Source organism: Vigna unguiculata, chromosome 10 (assembly GCF_037176805.1).
Source record: "Vigna unguiculata cultivar grain cowpea cultivar isolate G323 ecotype 2 chromosome 10, ASM3717680v1, whole genome shotgun sequence".
Classification (NCBI taxonomy): Eukaryota; Viridiplantae; Streptophyta; class Magnoliopsida; order Fabales; family Fabaceae; genus Vigna; species Vigna unguiculata.
In genome coordinates, this window is record NC_140801.1 from 5,637,953 (window position 1) to 5,658,201 (window position 20,249).

General features: G+C 32.7%; 1 protein-coding gene and 1 long non-coding RNA gene across 2 annotated transcripts; both read right to left on the reverse strand.

The window, feature by feature from the left end:
* Positions 1 to 3,242: 3,242 nt before the first annotated feature.
* On the reverse strand, positions 3,243 to 6,429 carry LOC114184024 (uncharacterized). The gene is made up of 3 exons (XR_014985241.1): positions 5,985 to 6,429; positions 3,541 to 5,190; positions 3,243 to 3,433 (listed from the first exon to the last, which is right to left on the reverse strand). It is a non-coding gene; the product is annotated as an uncharacterized LOC114184024 (long non-coding RNA).
* Positions 6,430 to 7,533: 1,104 nt separating this feature from the next.
* Positions 7,534 to 11,392, reverse strand: LOC114166412 (uncharacterized). Its single transcript, XM_028051145.2, has 3 exons — positions 8,627 to 11,392; positions 8,170 to 8,514; positions 7,534 to 7,985 (listed from the first exon to the last, which is right to left on the reverse strand). Exons 1-3 carry the CDS (start codon positions 11,310 to 11,312, stop codon positions 7,954 to 7,956), a joined length of 3,063 nt encoding a protein of 1,020 aa, XP_027906946.2. The 5' UTR covers positions 11,313 to 11,392; the 3' UTR covers positions 7,534 to 7,953.
* Between the last annotated feature and the right edge of the window lie 8,857 nt (positions 11,393 to 20,249).

The window sequence follows — 20,249 nt, forward strand, 5'->3', positions numbered from 1 at the left end:
AGGCGCTACACGCTCTAGGGATTTCCTTGGTTACTCCTATCGCTTGATGACCTCCCTTGTGCTGCTAAGCACTATACCACTATCGTGAATTTACTGGTTTAGCACCCAAAAATAGGTTATAATCACTCCAATATTATAAAATGCACATCTAGAATCAAGAATATAAGCTCCTTCATATCAACATGACTCAAATGTACTATCTCAACTCATCTGCCTTTACCATACTTATACACACGTGTATTACATTTTAAAACATGTATTTCACCATTAAAGAACTCGTATTCATGGGATCACTTTAAAACAGCAGACCACAACTCATGCCCTTTATTCACAATATAATCCAGCCCAAACATATAAGTTATTCTCCCTTCCCATTTCCAAAGCCCTTTCATGTATAGTTCACCCTTTAAAATTAGCACTTAATCTTAAAAAAGAATAATCATGCTTGTGGAAAGGACACAAATCCAATATCTGAAAAATAGCATATCTAATGCCAAACTACATACTTTACCAAGACTGCACATGCACAACTTCTTCACCCAAGATCTCCTCCCAATTCAAGTTACACAATCATATTTAGTGCCTTAAACCCACAACATTATAAGTGTCCAATTTTATCCCATTACCACATGCTTAAATCTAATCAAAACTCACAGGAACCTCACTCGCAGCCAAACTAGTTAAAATCACAGAACTGCAACTGCTAAAGACTTGGCATCCCTTCGCTGCCACTAGGCGGGTTTCTGGGCAAAAGCCCAAAAACTATGAAAAATAGTGTAACACAACAAAATGATCCAGACATAGAAAAATAATCATTTTCACGCCAACAATGTTTTGAACTCACATCCACACAATTACCATACATATGGATACCCAATAAGCTATTACATGATTCTTACTATTTCATGCACATACACAATTATCAATGCACCTCACACGTTCATGCATCGTTGCAAAATAATTAATTAATTAAATCATCACAATAATGACATACATAGGGCTCGAACTCAAGACCTCTCAACACCACTCAACACACTCAAACACTTAAGCTACCATTGTTCCTTGTTATAATTGACCCAATTAATTCCATTAAATGTTTCACCATTTCCTACTTATTGGTAAATTAAATATTTATTTATATTTAATCGTCTCGGATCTTACAACTAACATTGACACGTGACATGATGTTGACATGACACGTGGACAATTTTTTAAAATAAAAAAGATTTAATAAAAAATTAAAAGAACTCGGAATTGACATGTTGCATTCACAGACGTTAACTATTTGAACACCATTAGCAAAAAGGATCAAAGTGACCAAAATTGACAAATTATGACCTAATTGAATGCAAAACAAAAATGAGGACCAAATTGAATAAAGGCAACGAAAATAACGACAAAAAAAGTATTTAAGCCTTCTGTTTTGCATTTAGCATTTTGACCATCATTATAGGGAAACCATTTAACTACAAAAGACTGATGTGAAAACCAAAACTAGTACTTTGCATGATATTATAACTTGTTATTTAAATTTTTCAGGTTTTTGTGGTTGTGATATGAGTTATTGTTTTGAGCTAGGGAGGAACAAATCCTTCGATTAATAAATGTTCAAAGTTTTAAGAAGGGACCTGGATACCTAGAAATGGAAGGAAGATGAGGAATGTATTTTTTCTGTCAGGTCGGCCTACAATAAGCTACAAGGAAACTTTTGAAGAAGAAGAGGATAAAGTTTTTAAAAGGGTTAAGTATGTTTTTAGTCCCTGAACTTTGATCCAAAATTGGAATTCGTCCATGTCTGAAACTTCAATATATTTTTGTCCCTAAACTTTAAAAATAAATGAATATAGTTCTTTTAACCTAACTACGTTAACTTTTTTTGAAGTGTTGAATGTTTTTCATGTTAGTATTGAAGTTGTTTACACCGTTTGACACATTCCCAGTTCAATATTTTTGATAAATAATTTTTCATTCACATATATTTTAGAAATTTGATTATTATTTTTTCCCTACCGTGTCCAATAGTCTCACTTCGCTCAAAAGTTGATGTTTATAGACGATTTAAATACTCTTTCTTCCTTCTATTCTTCGAAGAACATAAGGTTCCAATTGAGGTCTAAGAGAAATGACCGATCATAAAACTTAACGGAACCAATATATTGTTCACTTTTAGAGTATGTAGCTCCGTAGTTTTAATAATTTTAAATCTTGGACTTTGATAATTTAAACTTTCGTCTATTTAATAATTCACATAAAAGATAAACAACTTAAAAGATAATCAATCCTAGTAGAACTTAAATAAATAGTTTCATAATTTTCTCTTATAATCAACTTAAAATAATATATATATATATATATATATATATATATACACTACTAGAATTTTCCATATTTCATGGAGATTTTCTTACGATATTTTTACAAAAATTAGCAGGAAAAGTGTTTTCTACCATTTTTTCTACAAATTTTGATTGATAGATAATACCTTCGTAGGTAATTAATTACCGTGGAATTTGAAAATTCGCAAGAAATTTTTTGCAAATTTTTTTATGAAAAATATTCGCAGCAAATTCTCTTACAAAAAAAATCTGCAGCAAATTTTTTTGCAAAAAAATCAATTCGAAAATCAGCAGGTACTTTTTCATACAAATTCAAAATTTGCAAGTAATGTTCTTGTGTATTTTAAATTCACAAGTAATTTTTTGCAAAAGAATTCCCAAATAACTTTTCTTGCGAATTTGAATTTGTAAGTATATCTTTTTATTTTATTGCAGGAAATTCCGCAAGAACTTTCTATAATAAATTAAAAAATATATAATTCTCTTCAAAACCTAGTATTGTTATTTTAATATTTATATAGTTTTTAATTGTAATTTTATCCAAATTTAAATTCTATACATATTGACATAGTTTATTCTATACATATTGACATAGTTTATATTTTAATTAAATGAAGTATTTTTCAGTAAAATATTTTATATTTTAATCAAATAAACTATTTTTCAGTATACTATAAATGAATATAACAAATTTAAAATTTAATTGAACTATAATATAAAGTAAACAAAAAAATACAAATTTAAAAACATAAAAAAATCATGAGAATAAAAATATGAATTATCTAAAAATATGATGTGGCTTATTATTTTTGTAGTCTTACTTTGGCAAGTATTTGTTTTCTCATGATTGATTGAAACCAAACAATGTACTGTACTAAATATGAGATAGATAACTAAAAATGTCAATTAAAATAAAACAATAGTAGATTATTATAAAGGTATTTCAACCAATAACAAATAAATATTTATTTCCAGATATTATTCATTTTCTATCAAAATATTAAAAAAATACACTACTCATCATAAAATACACTATTCAATTTGCCTTTTAGACTTGCTGCCACATATCCACATAATTTCTCAGCTATTTACTCAACCTACAAGAGACAAAATGTAAAGAAAATTAGCAAGCTTGATAAGAGGAAAAAAAAATAAACAATTGATAACCATTTACACATTAATTATGTTAAGGATAAATGCATACCACATTTATGGTCATGAATATGTCCTTCAGAGCTTTCAAAGACGATTCCAGTTTTGACTTCTCCAGATGGCCTGGGCATAAAGATGCAACATTGGAATAAAGTAGTAATTTGTTAAACTTGAAATAAAATGCATGCTACTATGACAGGACTACAATATTTAGAAATTCAAATGCATAACTTTAACTCCACTATAATACTTCAAATTCTACAATATCTACCCAAACAACAAAGATACAAAAGTTTCATAAGAGAAAATTCATTTTTAACTAGATAAATACATAAATAAACTGGTAGTGAAATTCTGGTAAATCAAAGGATGTATGCTTCTTATGGACTAAATTTAAAGTACAAAGTTAATGCATGATGAATCAAAAATAAAAAAACACAGCCTATTGTTTGTTAGTCAAGATCATATTCAACTATGTATGCATCCAATTTAGGGTACCGATAGAATATTAGAAAATTGATGAAGTCCTTATATGCAACAATGACAAGAGAATCAGTTAAGTAGCTAAGGTTGGCATTGCTTAGTTGAGGTGCGTCAGAGGCATATAAAATAGAGTATTAGTTTAGGCCAATAAAATTAAATGAACCAGTTAGTAGTCTAGCTTACTCTGCAGTAAAAGTGAAAATTTATCCCAATCTCAAGCACTTGCAAAATCAACCTCTGTTTCATTTTCACCAATTGTTCACCTATTTCACCATAGCCGCTGGAGGCATTACAGTTTAATCAATTCATTCTTACCAAAAAAAGGAAAATTATAGTGTTATTGGAGTACAAACTTATATGAGAATGATCCTAGACCATGTCCTTGTGAGACTGAAAAATTTAAACTAATAATATGATGATATCAAGGGTCTAAGTAGGCAAAGAAACCTCTTCAATCTCCTTCATAACTCAATTTCAATCTTAGGAATAGGTTGACAGAAAAATCATCTTTTTTATAATGATTTTCTTATTTTACTTAGTAGTTTTACTGTTACTTTCTAAACAATGTATACCTAACCCCCTCACTAATTCTTAAGGGTACAACTCCACTAAAGTTGTGTAGTATAAACACATGTGAGTACTAGAATTGATACAAGAACAGAGGTACAATAATTCTAATATTAGATATAACTCCAAGGTATAACAAGCTTCACTACATAACGAGGCAGACAATGATGAAATTAATACTTATGAAACTTGAACTCACTTTTTTCCACTTTGCTACAAGCTTCTCTCTAGTCGCTGATATTTTTATTACAAGTCTTAGTTCTTTGTATTTTGTCCTTGCATATATTTAAAATAAAAACAAATTTATATGATGCATATTATGAAGTGAGCCATTAATTTAAAGTGCAGATTATTGCATATTATAAACAAATTCAAAGTGTAGAGCATTGCAAGTGTGAAACTAGTTTCTCTATGGTTCAACTGAACAACTATTTAGAAAAATTACAAATTAGCAAATTTTCTACTTCTAAAACCAAACCATTGCAATTTACAGCTGACTAAATGAGTGATAAAGCATATTATTACATTGTTACTAGCGCCTTAAACAAACTGAATCATCAAAAATAGTATTGCTAAAAGAGTGTAAAAGCTAACCTCAATTGACGTCTCTATTGAGCCAGTGGATGGTGCATTCCTTCGTCTTCTTTAGCCTCTGCTTGAATAACAGAATATTGGATAAAGGTGAGAAAGATCACCCTTAGGAAATTATAGGAATAAATATACCAAGGCAGGCAGTATTTGGTGGGCTTCTAGCATACTATGGTATAGGTGATTCATGTTTAGATTTTTTTGCATGCTTTGTCGTGCGGCAAATACAATTTTGTTACGCAATAGTTGTTCCAAACAAAACAGGTATCGATGATTTTCAAATAGCTTAGCTTTAAAGAAGCAAAGGTTAGTAACATGGACTACACAAGTTTGTCTGTACATAAGAAAAATTAATGAAACAAAGACAGACAAAACACATGAGGAGGTAATGAAAGGGTAACAGTTTTAGTTTCAGAATGAATTTGATAGATAATGTTCACTAGAAACATGCATTAGATAGTATCCAAGACAATTACATTCAATATGAAGTAATGAAATGGTTAGATCCTTTTGCTAGGCAAGCTGTATATAAGGAAATTTCTCGTTTAATTATTGTTTTTCACTTCGAAGATATAAGGAATTAATTTACTGGCTAAGTGAACTAGACAAGTGAGAATTGTGACTTTTGGAATATAGCACAAAAATTACAACATGAATAAAATTCTCATCAAACAATTAGGTATTCGAAAGCACCGCAAAACACAAAATCTATTAACAAATTTGATTAGAGGAAATGCGCGTCTAAGACATGTCAATAAATTTAATTAATACCACAACCATAAAATGTATCTCCTTCAAATATCAAAGATACACACAAATCAAACAACAAATACAATCGAAGTAAAAAAGAAAACCTACCTGATTCACCCGCTCCATGACGACGATATGCTGGAGTTCTCCTTGGCAGAGTTCGAGTCGATCCTCACACTGTTCATCAATGTTGTCGGCTCCGACATCCTCAAGATCGCCAATCTTGCCATTGACATCATCTAAAAGGTCATTGCGAGTGGCTGCATCTGCGGCGAGGCGGAGCCAGACTCTGCCACTGCGGCACCAAAGGCGAAGATCCTATCCAAGCTCTTTGAATCGATCTACATTTTGGTGACGTCAATTTCGCTCCACATCTTCTCTGACTTCTCATCGTGCTGTGCTTGCCATGTCGTATACATTGCAAACTTGCAATGGTTCCAGACTCTCTTAGGTCTTGAGTTTCTTCACCCTCTTATTTTATACTCTTTTCTATTTACTCATACAAACTTAACAAAAAATGTTGCAAAATAATTCATGATTTTGGATTAATTCAAGGGCAAGACAAAAATAATATTAATTATATTAATTAAATAATTATTAGTTAAATGAATATAATTTATATTTATTACGTATCTTTCTTTATTTAAATATGGAATAAAATTATCTCATAAAAATATTATATTTTTACAAATTTTTTAATGATATAACTAATAATATTTATAGTTTTTGGTCACTTTTAATAAAAATATTTAAATAAAATAAAAATAAAGATTATCAATTTTGATTAAATAAATATTTAACATAAAGAATATTTTTAAAATGTTTTGCATGTTTAAAATATTTAAGATTGAAATGTGTATTCAGTAGTGTATTATAACACTTTTAATAGATGCAGTCATAGTGTTATTGAAAATATAAAATAACGTAGTGAAATGAAATTTCTATAACAATAAAGGAAAGTATACGGAAAATATGAAAAAAATTACTTCAAAATTTATAAATAACTATAGTAATTTTTTTGCATATATAAATTTTTAGAAAATTTTCTAAAAAATATATATAAATTTATTTGGAATTTAGATCTGGTATGAAATGAAATTAAAAGACAAATAAGTTTCCAGTAATTTTTTCATGAAGTTCTGAAAAAAAATGTCAAGTGAAAATTGGCAAAAAAATATTACTACTTTCCTGCCAAATTTTAAAAAACATTTAATATTTTCTTACTAATTTAAATTTGCAGAACAGTTTTCATGAAATTCCTGCGAAAAAAATGTCAAATGAAAATCGGTAAAAGAATTTAGCACTTTCCTGCGAAATTTTAAAAAACATTTAATATTTTTTTACTAATTTAAATTTGCAGAAAAATTTGCAACAAACATAAAAATTTTGTGTGAATTTTTTCAGAAATTTAAATTCGCAAGAAAAGATCCATACAATGATAAATTCGCAACAATTTTTGCACGAAATTCCTGTAAAACAATTTTGTAACAAATTTGGCAGGTAATTGGTAAATTTCTAGTAGTGATATAAATATATATATATAAATATATATATATAAATATATATATATATAAATATATATATATAAATATATATATAAATATATATATATATATATATATAAATATATATATATATATATATATATATATATATATTTGTTTGGTTTTAGGAGAAATATAATTATTAAAAAAAATTACAATATTTTCACTGTAAGCATTCAATTAAAGGTAACCGTAACAAACATGGTAGGTGTTAATATTTTTAATGATTTTCAACATCCGGTAATAAACTTGGTTACTGTATATATTTATCGATTATCAATAATGGACAATAATAGTTAGTTACCAAAACAACTTGACATACATTTTACAATAAAAAAGTAACCTCTAACAAACTAAAATTTAAGACTACAAAAACATATATATAATACACCAACCTATAATAAGGAAACTCACTTCATTTAAACCCACATTTTCCAAGTGACTTCGGTACTAAAACATCATTAGCAAGTAAATATTCATTTGATGATGTGCTCAACCTTCAACATTATCAACACCTTGACTCAGTAAGAAGATTAAGGATCATTTCCCAACACAGAGCGTGGACCTAAGAAGTTCAATTTTTTGGTTAGAATACATTCATCTAAACATCCATTTTGTATTTCTAATATAAATCCAAATACGCACAAGACACATATAAATCCTTATTTTTACTAATTTACGAATTTTAAAAAGAAAAATTTGATGTAACTGTCCAATAATTATTAAAGGATTAAAAAAAATAAACTCACCAAAAAAGGCTTTTTGAATTCGTTGAAGCTCCCTGCTGACATCAACCACATCCATTCTTTCTTTTGGTGATTCCATGGCACAGGCAAGTCCAATCCTAAAAAGTGAAACTAAGCACTTCTCAACATCTGGATTCAGATTCCAATCATTATCCCCAATTGGAATAAGTCGAAGATCCAAAATTTGAAAAAGTTCACTGGCAAATGACATTGCAACGAAGTTACAAATATTTTGACCATCTTCAAATATTTCATCTGTTGGTCTTCTCCCAGTAAGCATTTCCAACATCAGAATTCCAAAGCTATACATGTCGCCAGAAGTTGACACTTCAGCACCCACTCCATACTCTAACATATATATACAAAACTATGAACGCATAATACTAAGAAATAACAAATTCAAAGCACAAAATTATGAAAATTCAAAGCAACTTAATCATTCAAAAACACAAGAATATACCTGGGGGAGCATAACCAACAGTACCCTTTATTGCAAGTGTACTTGATGATTGTTTGGAGGTGATACCTTTGGTTGTTGAGAGAAGTCTTGCTATGCCAAAATCACTTACATGAGCAATCATCTCATCATCAAGAAGGACATTGCCTGGCTTCAAATCACAATGAATGATCGATTGCTCACATTCATGATGAAGATATTGTAATGCAGAAGCTACGTCAATCATGATACTTAATCTTTGCTTAAGGCTCAATGTTCTTGGCTGCTCAACACTTGTTGTGGTAGGATGCAACCATTGCTCTAAGCTTCCATTTCTCATGTACTCAAAGATCAAAGCTTTGAATTCCTGACCTTGATAATCTGTGCTGGAACAACATGTCAAAATCTGAACAAGATTTCGATGTTTGATATTTTTTAGAGTATTACATTCTGCCACGAAGCTCTTGTGAGCTCCTTTTCTTTGCAGGTTTAGAACCTTTATGGCAACAACTCTGTCTTCGAGCTCAAGAGTGCCTTTGTAGACAGAACTGAAATTCCCACACCCTATCAAGTTTGTAGTTGAGAACCCATCAGTTCCATTGTACAAGCTTTGGTAGGAAACTCTAGCATGTTGGTCATTTGTTGATGAATTAAAGGAAGTTTTTTTTCCCTTTCTCCTCGACCAATAGATAGCAAAGGTAGATGATAGTACAATGAGAAAAACAGCTACACCTAATATCACCACGATCAATCTGAACCTGTGGTTCTTTGCATGTTTCTTACTTTTAACAGGGCATGGTGGTAGATGCAATTTAGAAATACCTCCACAAAGCTTACTGTTTCCAGTCACCACCAATGCACTTACATTTCCAAAGACACCTTCAGTGGGTACCTCACCATCCAACATGTTAAAAGATACATTCAAATGTTGTAAGAAAGAAAGGTTTTGCAGGAAATTTGGAATTGATCCTGACAAATGGTTTTGTGACAGATCCAAAAGTACAATGCTTTTAAGTGATGCCAAAGAAGATGGTATGATTCCTTGTAAAGAATTTCCTTGCACAAAGAGGTACTCTAACATTACGCATTTTCCAACACCAAGAGGAATGTGACCAGATATCTGATTGTTTGACATATCTAGAATGTTAATATCGTGTATATTTCCCACTTCATCTGGTATACTACCACTCAATGAGTTATCTGACAAATCCAACTTTTCAAATAGAGAGGTAAGATTAAAAAGCTCTAGTGGTATGGTTCCTGTGAGATTGTTCTGTGAAAGATCTAAATGTTGGAGCATTTGACAATTTCCTATACTTGGAGGAATACTCCCTTCAAACCGATTTGCTCGGAGGTCCAAATAAAACAATTGACTAAAGTTTCCAATGAAGGGTTGTATCTTTCCTGACAACTTGTTTCTATATAAGACTAACACTCCAAGCTTTGTAAACTTTCCAAAAGTTGTTGGGATACTCCCATCAATGTGGGTATTGCCTATTGATAAGACAGTTAAGCCAACTAAATTTCCTATTGACTCAGGGATTTCTCCATATATCTCATTGTATCCGAGATATAGTTCACTTAGTTGAGTGGACAAATTTCCCAAAGAATTTGGCAAATGACCTCCAAAACTATTAATAGATAGACATAAATATTTCAACTTAGTACAATTAACCAATGATTTTAAAAACTCCAAATCATTAGTTGAGTTGTAACCTAAACTGTTTTCACCCAAATTTAGGAGATAAAGATCTTGTAGTTTTCCAAGATTTGGAATTCTTCCCCAAAAATTGTTGGTAGAGAGATCAAGGAATGAAAGGGTGGATGCATTTGCAATGGAAGGTGGGATTGGACCTGAGAATTGATTGCCACCAAATTCAAATTGCTGAAGATTATGGAGGGTGAGGAACATGTTGGGTGGAAGAGAGCCACTAAATTGATTTCCTAGAACGGAGATTGTAATAAGAGATGACATATTATAAACACAGGAAGGAAATGATCCACTCAGTTTGTTCATACTCAAAGATACAGCTGTCATGCTTTTGAGATGACATATTTCTGGTGGAATATCTCCGTCTAAATTGTTAAAACCGAGAGAGAGATATGTTATTGAAGAAAGATTCCCAATGGAAGATGGAATTTCACCTGTTAACTGATTTCGACCAAAGTTCAAAAACTGAATGTTACGGAGCAATCCGATTTCAGTAGGTAATTTTCCCTTCAGATTGTTTCCATACAAATGTAAAATTTTGAGCTGAGTACAATGTGTCAAATTCAAAGGAATTTCTCCCACCAATGTGTTATTTGTAACTCTGAATATCTGCAATTGGGACAATCTTCCCACTTCTAGTGGGATATTGCCATAGAAACTGTTGTTTGCAAGTTCAAATGTTGTCATGTAAGAGAGATTACCTATGTGAGGAGATATGTACCCTTTCAACCTGTGTCCTTGCAAGTTCAACTCAGTAACCCTTCCAAGTGTGGGATGGCATGCGATTCCATACCAATTACAGAAGTGAGTAGAAGTATTCCAAGAAAGCATGATTCCATTTGGATCACTCGATATTGATTCTTTGAATTTGGTAAGTGCCATAAGCTCGATCTCATTTTCTAAAGCGAAAACAGTGTGTTTGGAGTTGCGTGTAAAGTGGAAAAACAGGGGTACATATATAAACGAAAAAGCAAGTAACCTAAGGGAAAAAGGCTTCATTTTTTTTTTTTGGCGAACAATTTATGGAGACTCTTCAATGATGGTATTTCCATTCTTTGATAGATGTATTTATAGAGGTTAGTAATGAAGATGGGATAAAAACAGAAACATTTTGATGAGTTTCATGTTTCATAAACATGAAAGACATATTTTTGAAGGTTGGTGGGATGGGAGCGTAAATCACTGTTTGTTGGTGCTTGCATTGCGTTCATCACGTGGGTGCAGTTTAGAATCTTCTGCTGCTGTCTTTGCGTGTGGGGAGTGCTGACTTGGATTTTTTTTCTATCTGTCGCTAGTTTCTGTTGTAGCAGTAGTGCAGGATTGGTTTCCAAAGGATTTTTGGCTTAATCATGTGTCTTCACGTGGGACTGCGGTCTGGATGTGGTCTCCTTGGTGTGTTGAGCGTGATACACCGACTTCTTTGATGTGCTTGTCAAGTTGTAATGTCTTCATCTAACTCTTCGCGCTTTCATACTTCTTACAATTGTTTATATGATTTGGATTAGACAAAATATTTCTCTAAATGTTTTTCCAATATTTGAACATAAAAGTGTATTTTTGTCTAGATTCTTAATAATGTTAATAATGTGTATGATATTCTTTTATCACAGTTATTACATTTATCTTGTATCAAAGACACTATAAAAAAAACTTTAAATAATAATCAAATTTTAATAACAAAAATAATTAGTCATTATATTATTTATAGATCACTTTAGTGATCAATTCCGGTTAAGATCGAATTAGTACAACTCATAGAGGAACATACAAGTAACTGATCGATGTAGGCAAGGTAGAATTTTGGTGGTGAAGAATATATGCAGAGAAGGGATGCAAGAACTGGTTTGACAATAGTGTGGAATGGAGAGTAAGATATGAAATAAAGTCAAATTTTGGAAAGTTAATTTGATGGGAGAAATACCACTCTGTCATTTCATTATGATTGCTAATCTCTTTGGTTTTTGAGTCTTCATGTAAGATCATCCACTGTCTCCTCTGTAATATGTTCTATTAGGATCCAAGTGTGAGTCTAAGTCCCACATTGACCAGAAATGAGAAAATAGAGCACTATATAAGAATAAAGACCCATAAACCCATTGTCTTAAGGTTTTGGGTTGAGAGTGGTGTCAGTGTCTTATGTGGTTAGGCTCAGATCTCATTGGTGTGTTGTATCTCCCCAGTGAAACCCCCTCTGTAATCCTAACAAGTGTGGGTCAGGTAAGCGTGTCCCGTTAAGAAGAACGGCGGTACAGAAAAGGAGTACGAATATAATTTCCCCTAACTTGCAAGAATCTATGAGGAGCAATAATCAAAGAGCAGCACAAATAAAGACACCAAGATTTTTAACGTGGAAAACCCCTCAAATCAAGGGTAAAAACCACGAGTGACCAAAGAAATAGCTTCACTATGATCAACAAGAGTACAAAAAAGAGTCTCAATCAATAGCACAAATTAGTGCCAACACCCAACCAAACAACAAAGCAACAAAGCTTTCAAATAGAGAAGAACAAGATTGGAAAACCTCTAAAAATCACTGCTGCAGTGCGAAATTAATATCTCCCAACTCAGACCTCGTATCAAAGATCCGACCTGTCAGAATGAAGATCAATGAGTTCCGAACCTGCTGTAAAAATTTCAGCCCGATCCAACGGTGAACGAATCCGCAGCGCCGATTCTACTGTGACAACTCTGTGAAAAACGTGAACAGAAATCTCCCCCTCACAACTATGTGGAGAGAACCGCCAAACCGGCGATCTCACAACAAGCTTCAAACTTCCCTCTTGGCAATGCTTTAGTCATCATATCAGCACCATTATCATCTGTATGAACCTTTTCCAACTCCAACAACTTAGCATCCAAAGCATCACGTATCCAATGATACCTCACATCAATATGTTTGGATCTAGAATGAAAAGTTGGATTCTTACCAAGATGGATAACACTTTGGCTATCAACGAACAATGAATACTTATCTTGCCTAAAACCAAGCTCCTGCAAGAATTTCTTGAACCATAACAACTCCTTGCATGCTTCAGTAATAGCAATGAACTTTGCCTCTTCAAAACACTCAGGTTCTCCACCGTCAGTCAAGGTTATGTACTCATCACAAGAATACCTTGTAGAAGTTTGTTTCTGTCTATTAGACCTCCTGAGTTGGACTTGAGGTGATTCAGGTATATCACCAAGATCATCATCATCATCATGTTCCTTTTGAGCATCATCAATTGGAACCTCTACTCCACTTCCAAACTATTGATCATCAACATCACCATGTTGCTCATTGTTTTGAGCTTCCGTTTCAACATTCTCCAAATTGTGAGCGGGCAATGTAACATCCCGTCAGGATATTACGGATTTATAAATAATTAAATGGAATAAATAAAACAACGCGATTAATAATACCTCATTTTCCCAAAACGCGGGAAAATTTAAAACTTTATTAAATGAGCGGATAAATTTTAGAACGTCCATTACATAATTAAAACCACAATGTTATTAAGTCACCCATCCGGGTTTACAAATGTTTTCAAAACAAAGTGATACATGTAAAAGTTCCCAAAGTCAATCCCCTCTCCGCGACTAAGCTGCACCAGAGCCACCTGCATCACCAACATCTGCTCCCGTGTACCGCGTACACGATCATCGCCACACACACGCAGATAGGGTGAGCTTAGCAGATAAATCACATATATACAAGCTATAGACATATATATATATATATATATATATATATATATATATATATATATATATATATATATATATATATAAATCAGTATACATACACATAACAACACGTAACTTAACTTTCCACATTGCCCTATATTTTTATTTCCGCAATCTGATCCCCAATACGGTTATTCGTGTTCTACATCGTCTGATGATTACTTCAAGGTGACTTGCTGCCATACCTATCGGCCACAACCGATAGAGCACGTGCGGGAAAACATGCTACGGATCATACACCGCAACGCCAGGTAGAGTTCCCGTATACGAACATAGTCCGTATCGTCCCAAGACTACCAAACTCGTCAGCCAACAACTGAGGAGGGCAATCTCTCTGGACCCATCCGTACTGGCCACAACCAGCACACTCATACCGGCAACACTCGCCAACCCGAGCCACAACTCTAGGGTTTCTCGTGTTCATCCGCCATCCCGAGCCACAACTCAAGAGATGCTATTTCGAGCCACAACTCAAGGAATACCACGTGCTTAGCCCCTATCCCGAGCCACAACTCAAGGGATACGTTCCGAGCCACGACTCAAGGAACTCCAGCAATCTCACCTTTAAAGCACTACCAGAAGCCTTGTAGAACACCCTACAAAGTCCAACAACTAAGACTTACAACAGCTAAATCGCCTAGCGGGGGACACGTACCGCTAGGCGCCACAGCTTCCAGACCGCCTGGCGGGTGTCGCGTACCGCCAGGCGCAAAGTGCCTCAAATTATACAGACTTATCAGCTACCGCCTGGCGGGTCAAACCCCACCGCCAGGCGCCACCGCTTCATACCCTACCACTGTTCTCACTACCGCCTGGTGTAACACCCTCTATTTTATATTAATTATATTTAACTTTCTTGTTTAAATATATAGAGTGAAGTAATTTTATGATTTCATAAGTAAATTGACAAAGGGTTTTATACAATGTAAAAGATGATTTATTTTTTTGTGCTAACTACTTATTTTGAGTTGTGTAAGTAAAAGTGTGATTAAGGCTTCATTAACCATTGGATTAAGCTGAAATTTTTATAGAGCATTCTTAAAACATAGTTCTTCAATATGAACGGTGAGATTTTGAATTGGAGGTGTATGCAAGGAGCAGTTACTTCCACACTTTAGTGTAAAAGTAAGGTCTCCAGCTGCTGTCCAGTTCTGAGTTACCTTAGTAAATATTTTATTCCCGCTTCTTTAGCCGTTGGATCAAGATGAAATTTTTATACAAAGTTATTAAGACATAGCACTAAATGTTGACCGTTTGGATTTGTATTTAGAGATCTGTGGTGATAGAAATAATTCTTGCAGTTTGAACTAGCGTCAGTTACGTCCTGTTTTGGGTTATTTTAGTAAAAATTTGATTCCAGTTTTATTAACCGTTGGATGGAGTTCCAATTCGTTCGACCTGTTCTACAGACATAGGTCTTTAGTTTCACCGTTTGGATTTACAAATAGAGCTGTGTATTAAGAGATATGAATTTTACACTTTGGAGTGAAAACAAGTCTTCTAGAAAGTCAACAAGTCTTCTTGCAACTACCATGAAGTCTCCTACAATGAGAATTTCGACCAAGCTTCTCTATATGGTCAAGATAAACTTATCCTCACTAAGGAATCTCATAAATTTACCATCAATACATCCTTATCCCTTTGTCCAAGATTTTTCCTATAAATAGGACTTCACTTTACACATCTTCTTCACAAAATCCAAAACAATAGAGAAGGAAAGGTATAAACTCTTGGGAGAAAATTGAAGTAGGAGAGGAAAATCTAGAATCTTGAGGTCTTCATTTTCATCTTAGAGTATATTTAGCATCTTCAAGGTATGGGGGGTCTATCTCAAATCTCTAAGTCTTTATCTTAGCAAGTTTTCTTTAAGTATACAATCTATCTTCTTGATTCTGAAATTTTTATACATTATCTTGAAATTTTGAGTTGAAAAATGGATTCCTTGGGTATGAAAACCTAGGGTTAGGTTCAAGAATCATCTTATTTGGATTTTTACACAAAAAGTTACAAATAAAACAAGTTTGCTATTTTACTTATAAAATTTTATACGGAAATTATGTTTTAATTATGATTATTGTTTTGATTAATTTTCTGTAAAGTTATTGTGAAAGAATGATTTATGCTTGGTTGTTTTTACTATTTTGAAAATTGTGACAAATTAAAAATGCAGTTGTTATGCTGCCAAAATTTTGTGAAAGTCTCAAGAATTATAAAGATAATGTGAAAGGATGATTAAAGTACAGAAATAAAGAATAAAAAGGACTGTATGGATAGTACAGAGATACACTGGGTATAGAGTCCAGAGAAAGGTCTGATAGACCTAGGAGAATCGAGGGTGGTGATATAGATACCCTGGATTGACGTATACAATTAGCCGGGTATTCGAAAATTCACAGGCCTCACACTCTATTCTCGACCGTCCTCTTGACTATACTTTAAGACCAGGAAGGTGGAATAACGTACACGTTGTATCCGTGAGAACGTTTAGCCTGCTGGCACTATCCATATTGGCATAAGACCATTATGATTCGGAAAAAAATCTAATGGCAGTGTTTGGGGCCCAAAGTATATAAAGAAATAATATGAGATGAATATACTGATGAGTTGAAACTCGGAATTATACAAATATGATTATTAAAAGATTGATAATGAGGATTTTGATATCCTAAATTTAAAACATACGGAAATGATTATTTTATTGATTAATTTGATTTTGATATTTTTGGCATGGTTAGTTATGACATTATGGAGATTTAAACTTTTGTGAAAATGTTTCATTCAATTGAAAGTTTATTCAAATGACCATACTTTGAAATGTTATGATGAAGTTTTGGAGTTAAGGGAAAGACTCACCCTTACTTTCTTTATTTTTCAGAGGAAGAAATTGGAGACCTAGAATGTAATAATGAGATTGTTTAGCCTAACTTTTCTTGTAACCTTGGATTATGTTAAAGCTACAACTGATATGGTGTAACTTGTTTGTGATGTATTTCAAACTAAAAGTACCTTTAGTTGGTTGTAAAAGTATAAACAAACATCTGTTACAAACACTTATATGTATGTTAACATTTTATTCGCATAAATATCATGTGTGTCTAACAGATGATACATTCGAGTGATGTATTATTATTATTTTTTGTTTGGTATTTATTAATTGAATACAAATAAATTTTTCCTTAAGTAAATGATACATTAGACAAGTAAAGAACATCTAGTAGCACCGAATTCTAGTTGGGGTGTTACATTAGTGGTATCAGAGCCTGGTTCATTCCAAGAGGACTGGGTAGGGACTAAGTTTGCTTGTGATGTGTGTTTCTAGATTCTTTAGGAAATAAGAATGTAGAATATTGTTGTAAAACTTACTTGTTAATCTAAGTAGGAACTATATGATTTATTTATTGAAAATATGTTTTCTTATAAAATGGTAAGTAAGTATGGTATTAGGTTGGTCTGAAGAACGCAAAGTTACATAAGCAACATATATGCCGACCGAGGAGACAGAGGATTGGTGAAGGTGTTATCCAAACAAAATTACCACATGGACAAAGAATAATACCGTGAATATATTGTACAAGTATGAAGATAATTTTAAGTTAAGGTAAGGAGTTTCATGTTTTTGTTACAAATAGAGGTTGATAATGAGAGCTAGATAAATGGTATGTTAATAAGTAGAAATTTGCAAATGGCTTTTCAAAGAAAAAGTCAAGGTTACATCCCAAGATAGAAGTACAGTTCTCTTTGGATTTGGTGTTTGGAAGGGAATTAGAATTAGTGACACTTATGGAGTAGTTTTAGTTGAGAAGTAAAGTTTAAAGTTGGTGGTTTAACATAAGGAACATGATCAAGGATTAAGTTGGTTCATTTTATATTTTTGAATATGGTGATAAGATTCCCACTAGACATTAAGATAAGAAGTTATCTAAATGTGAAGGTGCACTTCAAAAGGCTAAAAGAGAATGAAAGTGATGGATTGGTTCAAGAAAACAAACAAAATGGACAATGTAGCTTCAAAATCGAAGTAAAAAAAAAAAAGAAAAAAAAAAGAAAGAAACAAGCTATAAAATGTAAAGTGGGATGATGGAAATGGAAGGTAGCACATCACTCATAGGTGAGGACCAAAAGGCCAACTCTTTCCTAGAGATGAGTGATTGATGTCGCCACTTGCTATGCAAGATAAGGCCAAGGTGAAGCCTTTACTCATTAGAGAAGAGCTCAATTTTTGTGGTTGAAAAACAAGTGTATAAACTCAAAATTATCAAACCTTTTAAAAGCTAAAGAGCACCCCTTGTATAGAGAGTTTTAAGGGCCTCTAGGAAATAAGCACAAAGTTCAAAGGGCTAACTAAAAAAAAAAATCCTACATTCTAGAAACCTCTCCTAAGAGGTAGCACAAACGTGCATTGTGGTGGGAAATCCTAAAGGAATTCGGCCAAGCTAAAAATGATACAAGGAATGTCTCTACAAAAGGCCCAAAAGGTGCTAAAGACAAAAAAAAAAGGGAGACCAAAGGTACAATATGCTTTTGCTTTATACTTTTTACTTTATGTTTTCCTCTCTCCTCCACCTAGGCTCTACATCATTTTCATTCCACCACTACAATTGCGTCACATATCCATGCTTCCTTTCGCCTAATTAAACATACAAAACATATAAACATGGATTAGCATGTTAGCTTAAGTCATGTCAACTCAAGTCAAATCTAGTCAAACGTCAATAAGTCAATTAAGGTTAAGTCAACTAAGTCAACTTATGGAAACTCAAAAAAAAAAAATGAAAAACAATGAAAGGGATGAAGTATTGGTGAACTTCCTTTCTAAGCGTGCTTAGTCTTCTTAAGCATCATCCTAGGTTGGGCTCAATCCTTTATCGGAACAAATTTATGTTAGGTATGTCAAATTGAGAAACAACGATGTATTTGGTAAAGAAGAAAGATATGAACTTAGCTTGTTTGTAAAGTGTTGAGACTTAAACAAGATTGTTGAGGAATGATAGTTTGATGGGTTAAGTTGCATGAGGTCATTATAAGTATGTAGTGATATTGTTTTGAGAGATGAACATTGTAGGCCATATTCATAGAAAAGTGTATTGTAGTTTATAAATGACATGTTTATATATATCTTATGCTCAGGAGGTGCATGGGGGTTACTTAAGATTAGTAATAGAATTCTTGAGGAAAAATAGTAGAAATTACGAGTCTAGTTTGGAAGAAGAAGAAGTGGATACAAGAGTCAGTGGACCAACAAAAATTGACATGAAATATTAAGGTTATGTAAACAAAAGCCATATCAGAGACTTGATCTTTTTCTAGTTGAGAGAGAAACACAAATCATAATGGCAACAATAATATTAATTAGGACATAAAAGCTTTTCGATACGGAGGACCACATTTTAAGAAGGATAGCAATCAAACTTTTCTCTCTTACAATTATTATGGAAAGACATGTCATCTTGCTAGAAATTGTTGGTTTGTACAACAAAATACTGACAATACGAAAAGAACAATAAAATATACACCACAAAACAATAATGGCACTAAGCAAAGAATTTGGGAAAACTTTTTGTCATGACTGGAGCTGAAGTAGCAACATAGGATAATCTCATTCGAGGTAAGTGCATCATAGTTAATATAGTTAGTCATCCATTCATTCATATCTTTAGTTGTTGTGAAAAATAAAATTCTTGACTTGGCTATCACATCCATGCCTTATATGATAGTATCTGCTCCTACTAATAAATTGGTTACTACTTCTAATTGATGTTTGGGAACTTTGATTAGAGATTTTTGGTTAGAGTAGTTAGTCGTGCACAATTATTCTATTCTAGATTTCTCTTTCAAGGTTTTTCAATTTTTAAGAACACTATTACTTTGATGTGTTGGAGGTGGTTAGACACTCATTTGTGTTTACTTTGAAAGAAGAAAATTATATATTGGAAATATGTGATTTGTAATAAGTGCATTTGAGTTTGTTGGATTGGTGGAAAATTAGTTTAAGAGGTTTAAAGACTTTTAGAGATTTTTGTGATGGAAGATTTAATATTTTAGTTGAAATATGTACGGGGTATAAACTTATGATTTTTGATTAGTGAGTAAATAGGTCAAATGAATTTTGCTTTGACATGAGGACATCGTGAATGTTATTGGACCATTTTTGGAGCGTTAAGTGCTCATTGCAAGAGATTATTCTAAATCAAATTTGTTCAGTTATGGATC

Bases quoted from the DNA above. Each gene is read 5' to 3' on its own strand.
- LOC114166412 (XM_028051145.2), bottom strand. From the start codon at position 11,312: ATGAAGCCTTTTTCCCTTAGGTTACTTGCTTTTTCGTTTATATATGTA. The intron at 8,515-8,626 runs GTATATTCTTGT...TATATATGTTAG, and splicing joins TGTTGGTTATGCTCCCCCAG to AGTATGGAGTGGGTGCTGAA. The intron at 7,986-8,169 runs GTGAGTTTATTT...TGAACTTCTTAG, and splicing joins AATTCAAAAAGCCTTTTTTG to GTCCACGCTCTGTGTTGGGA.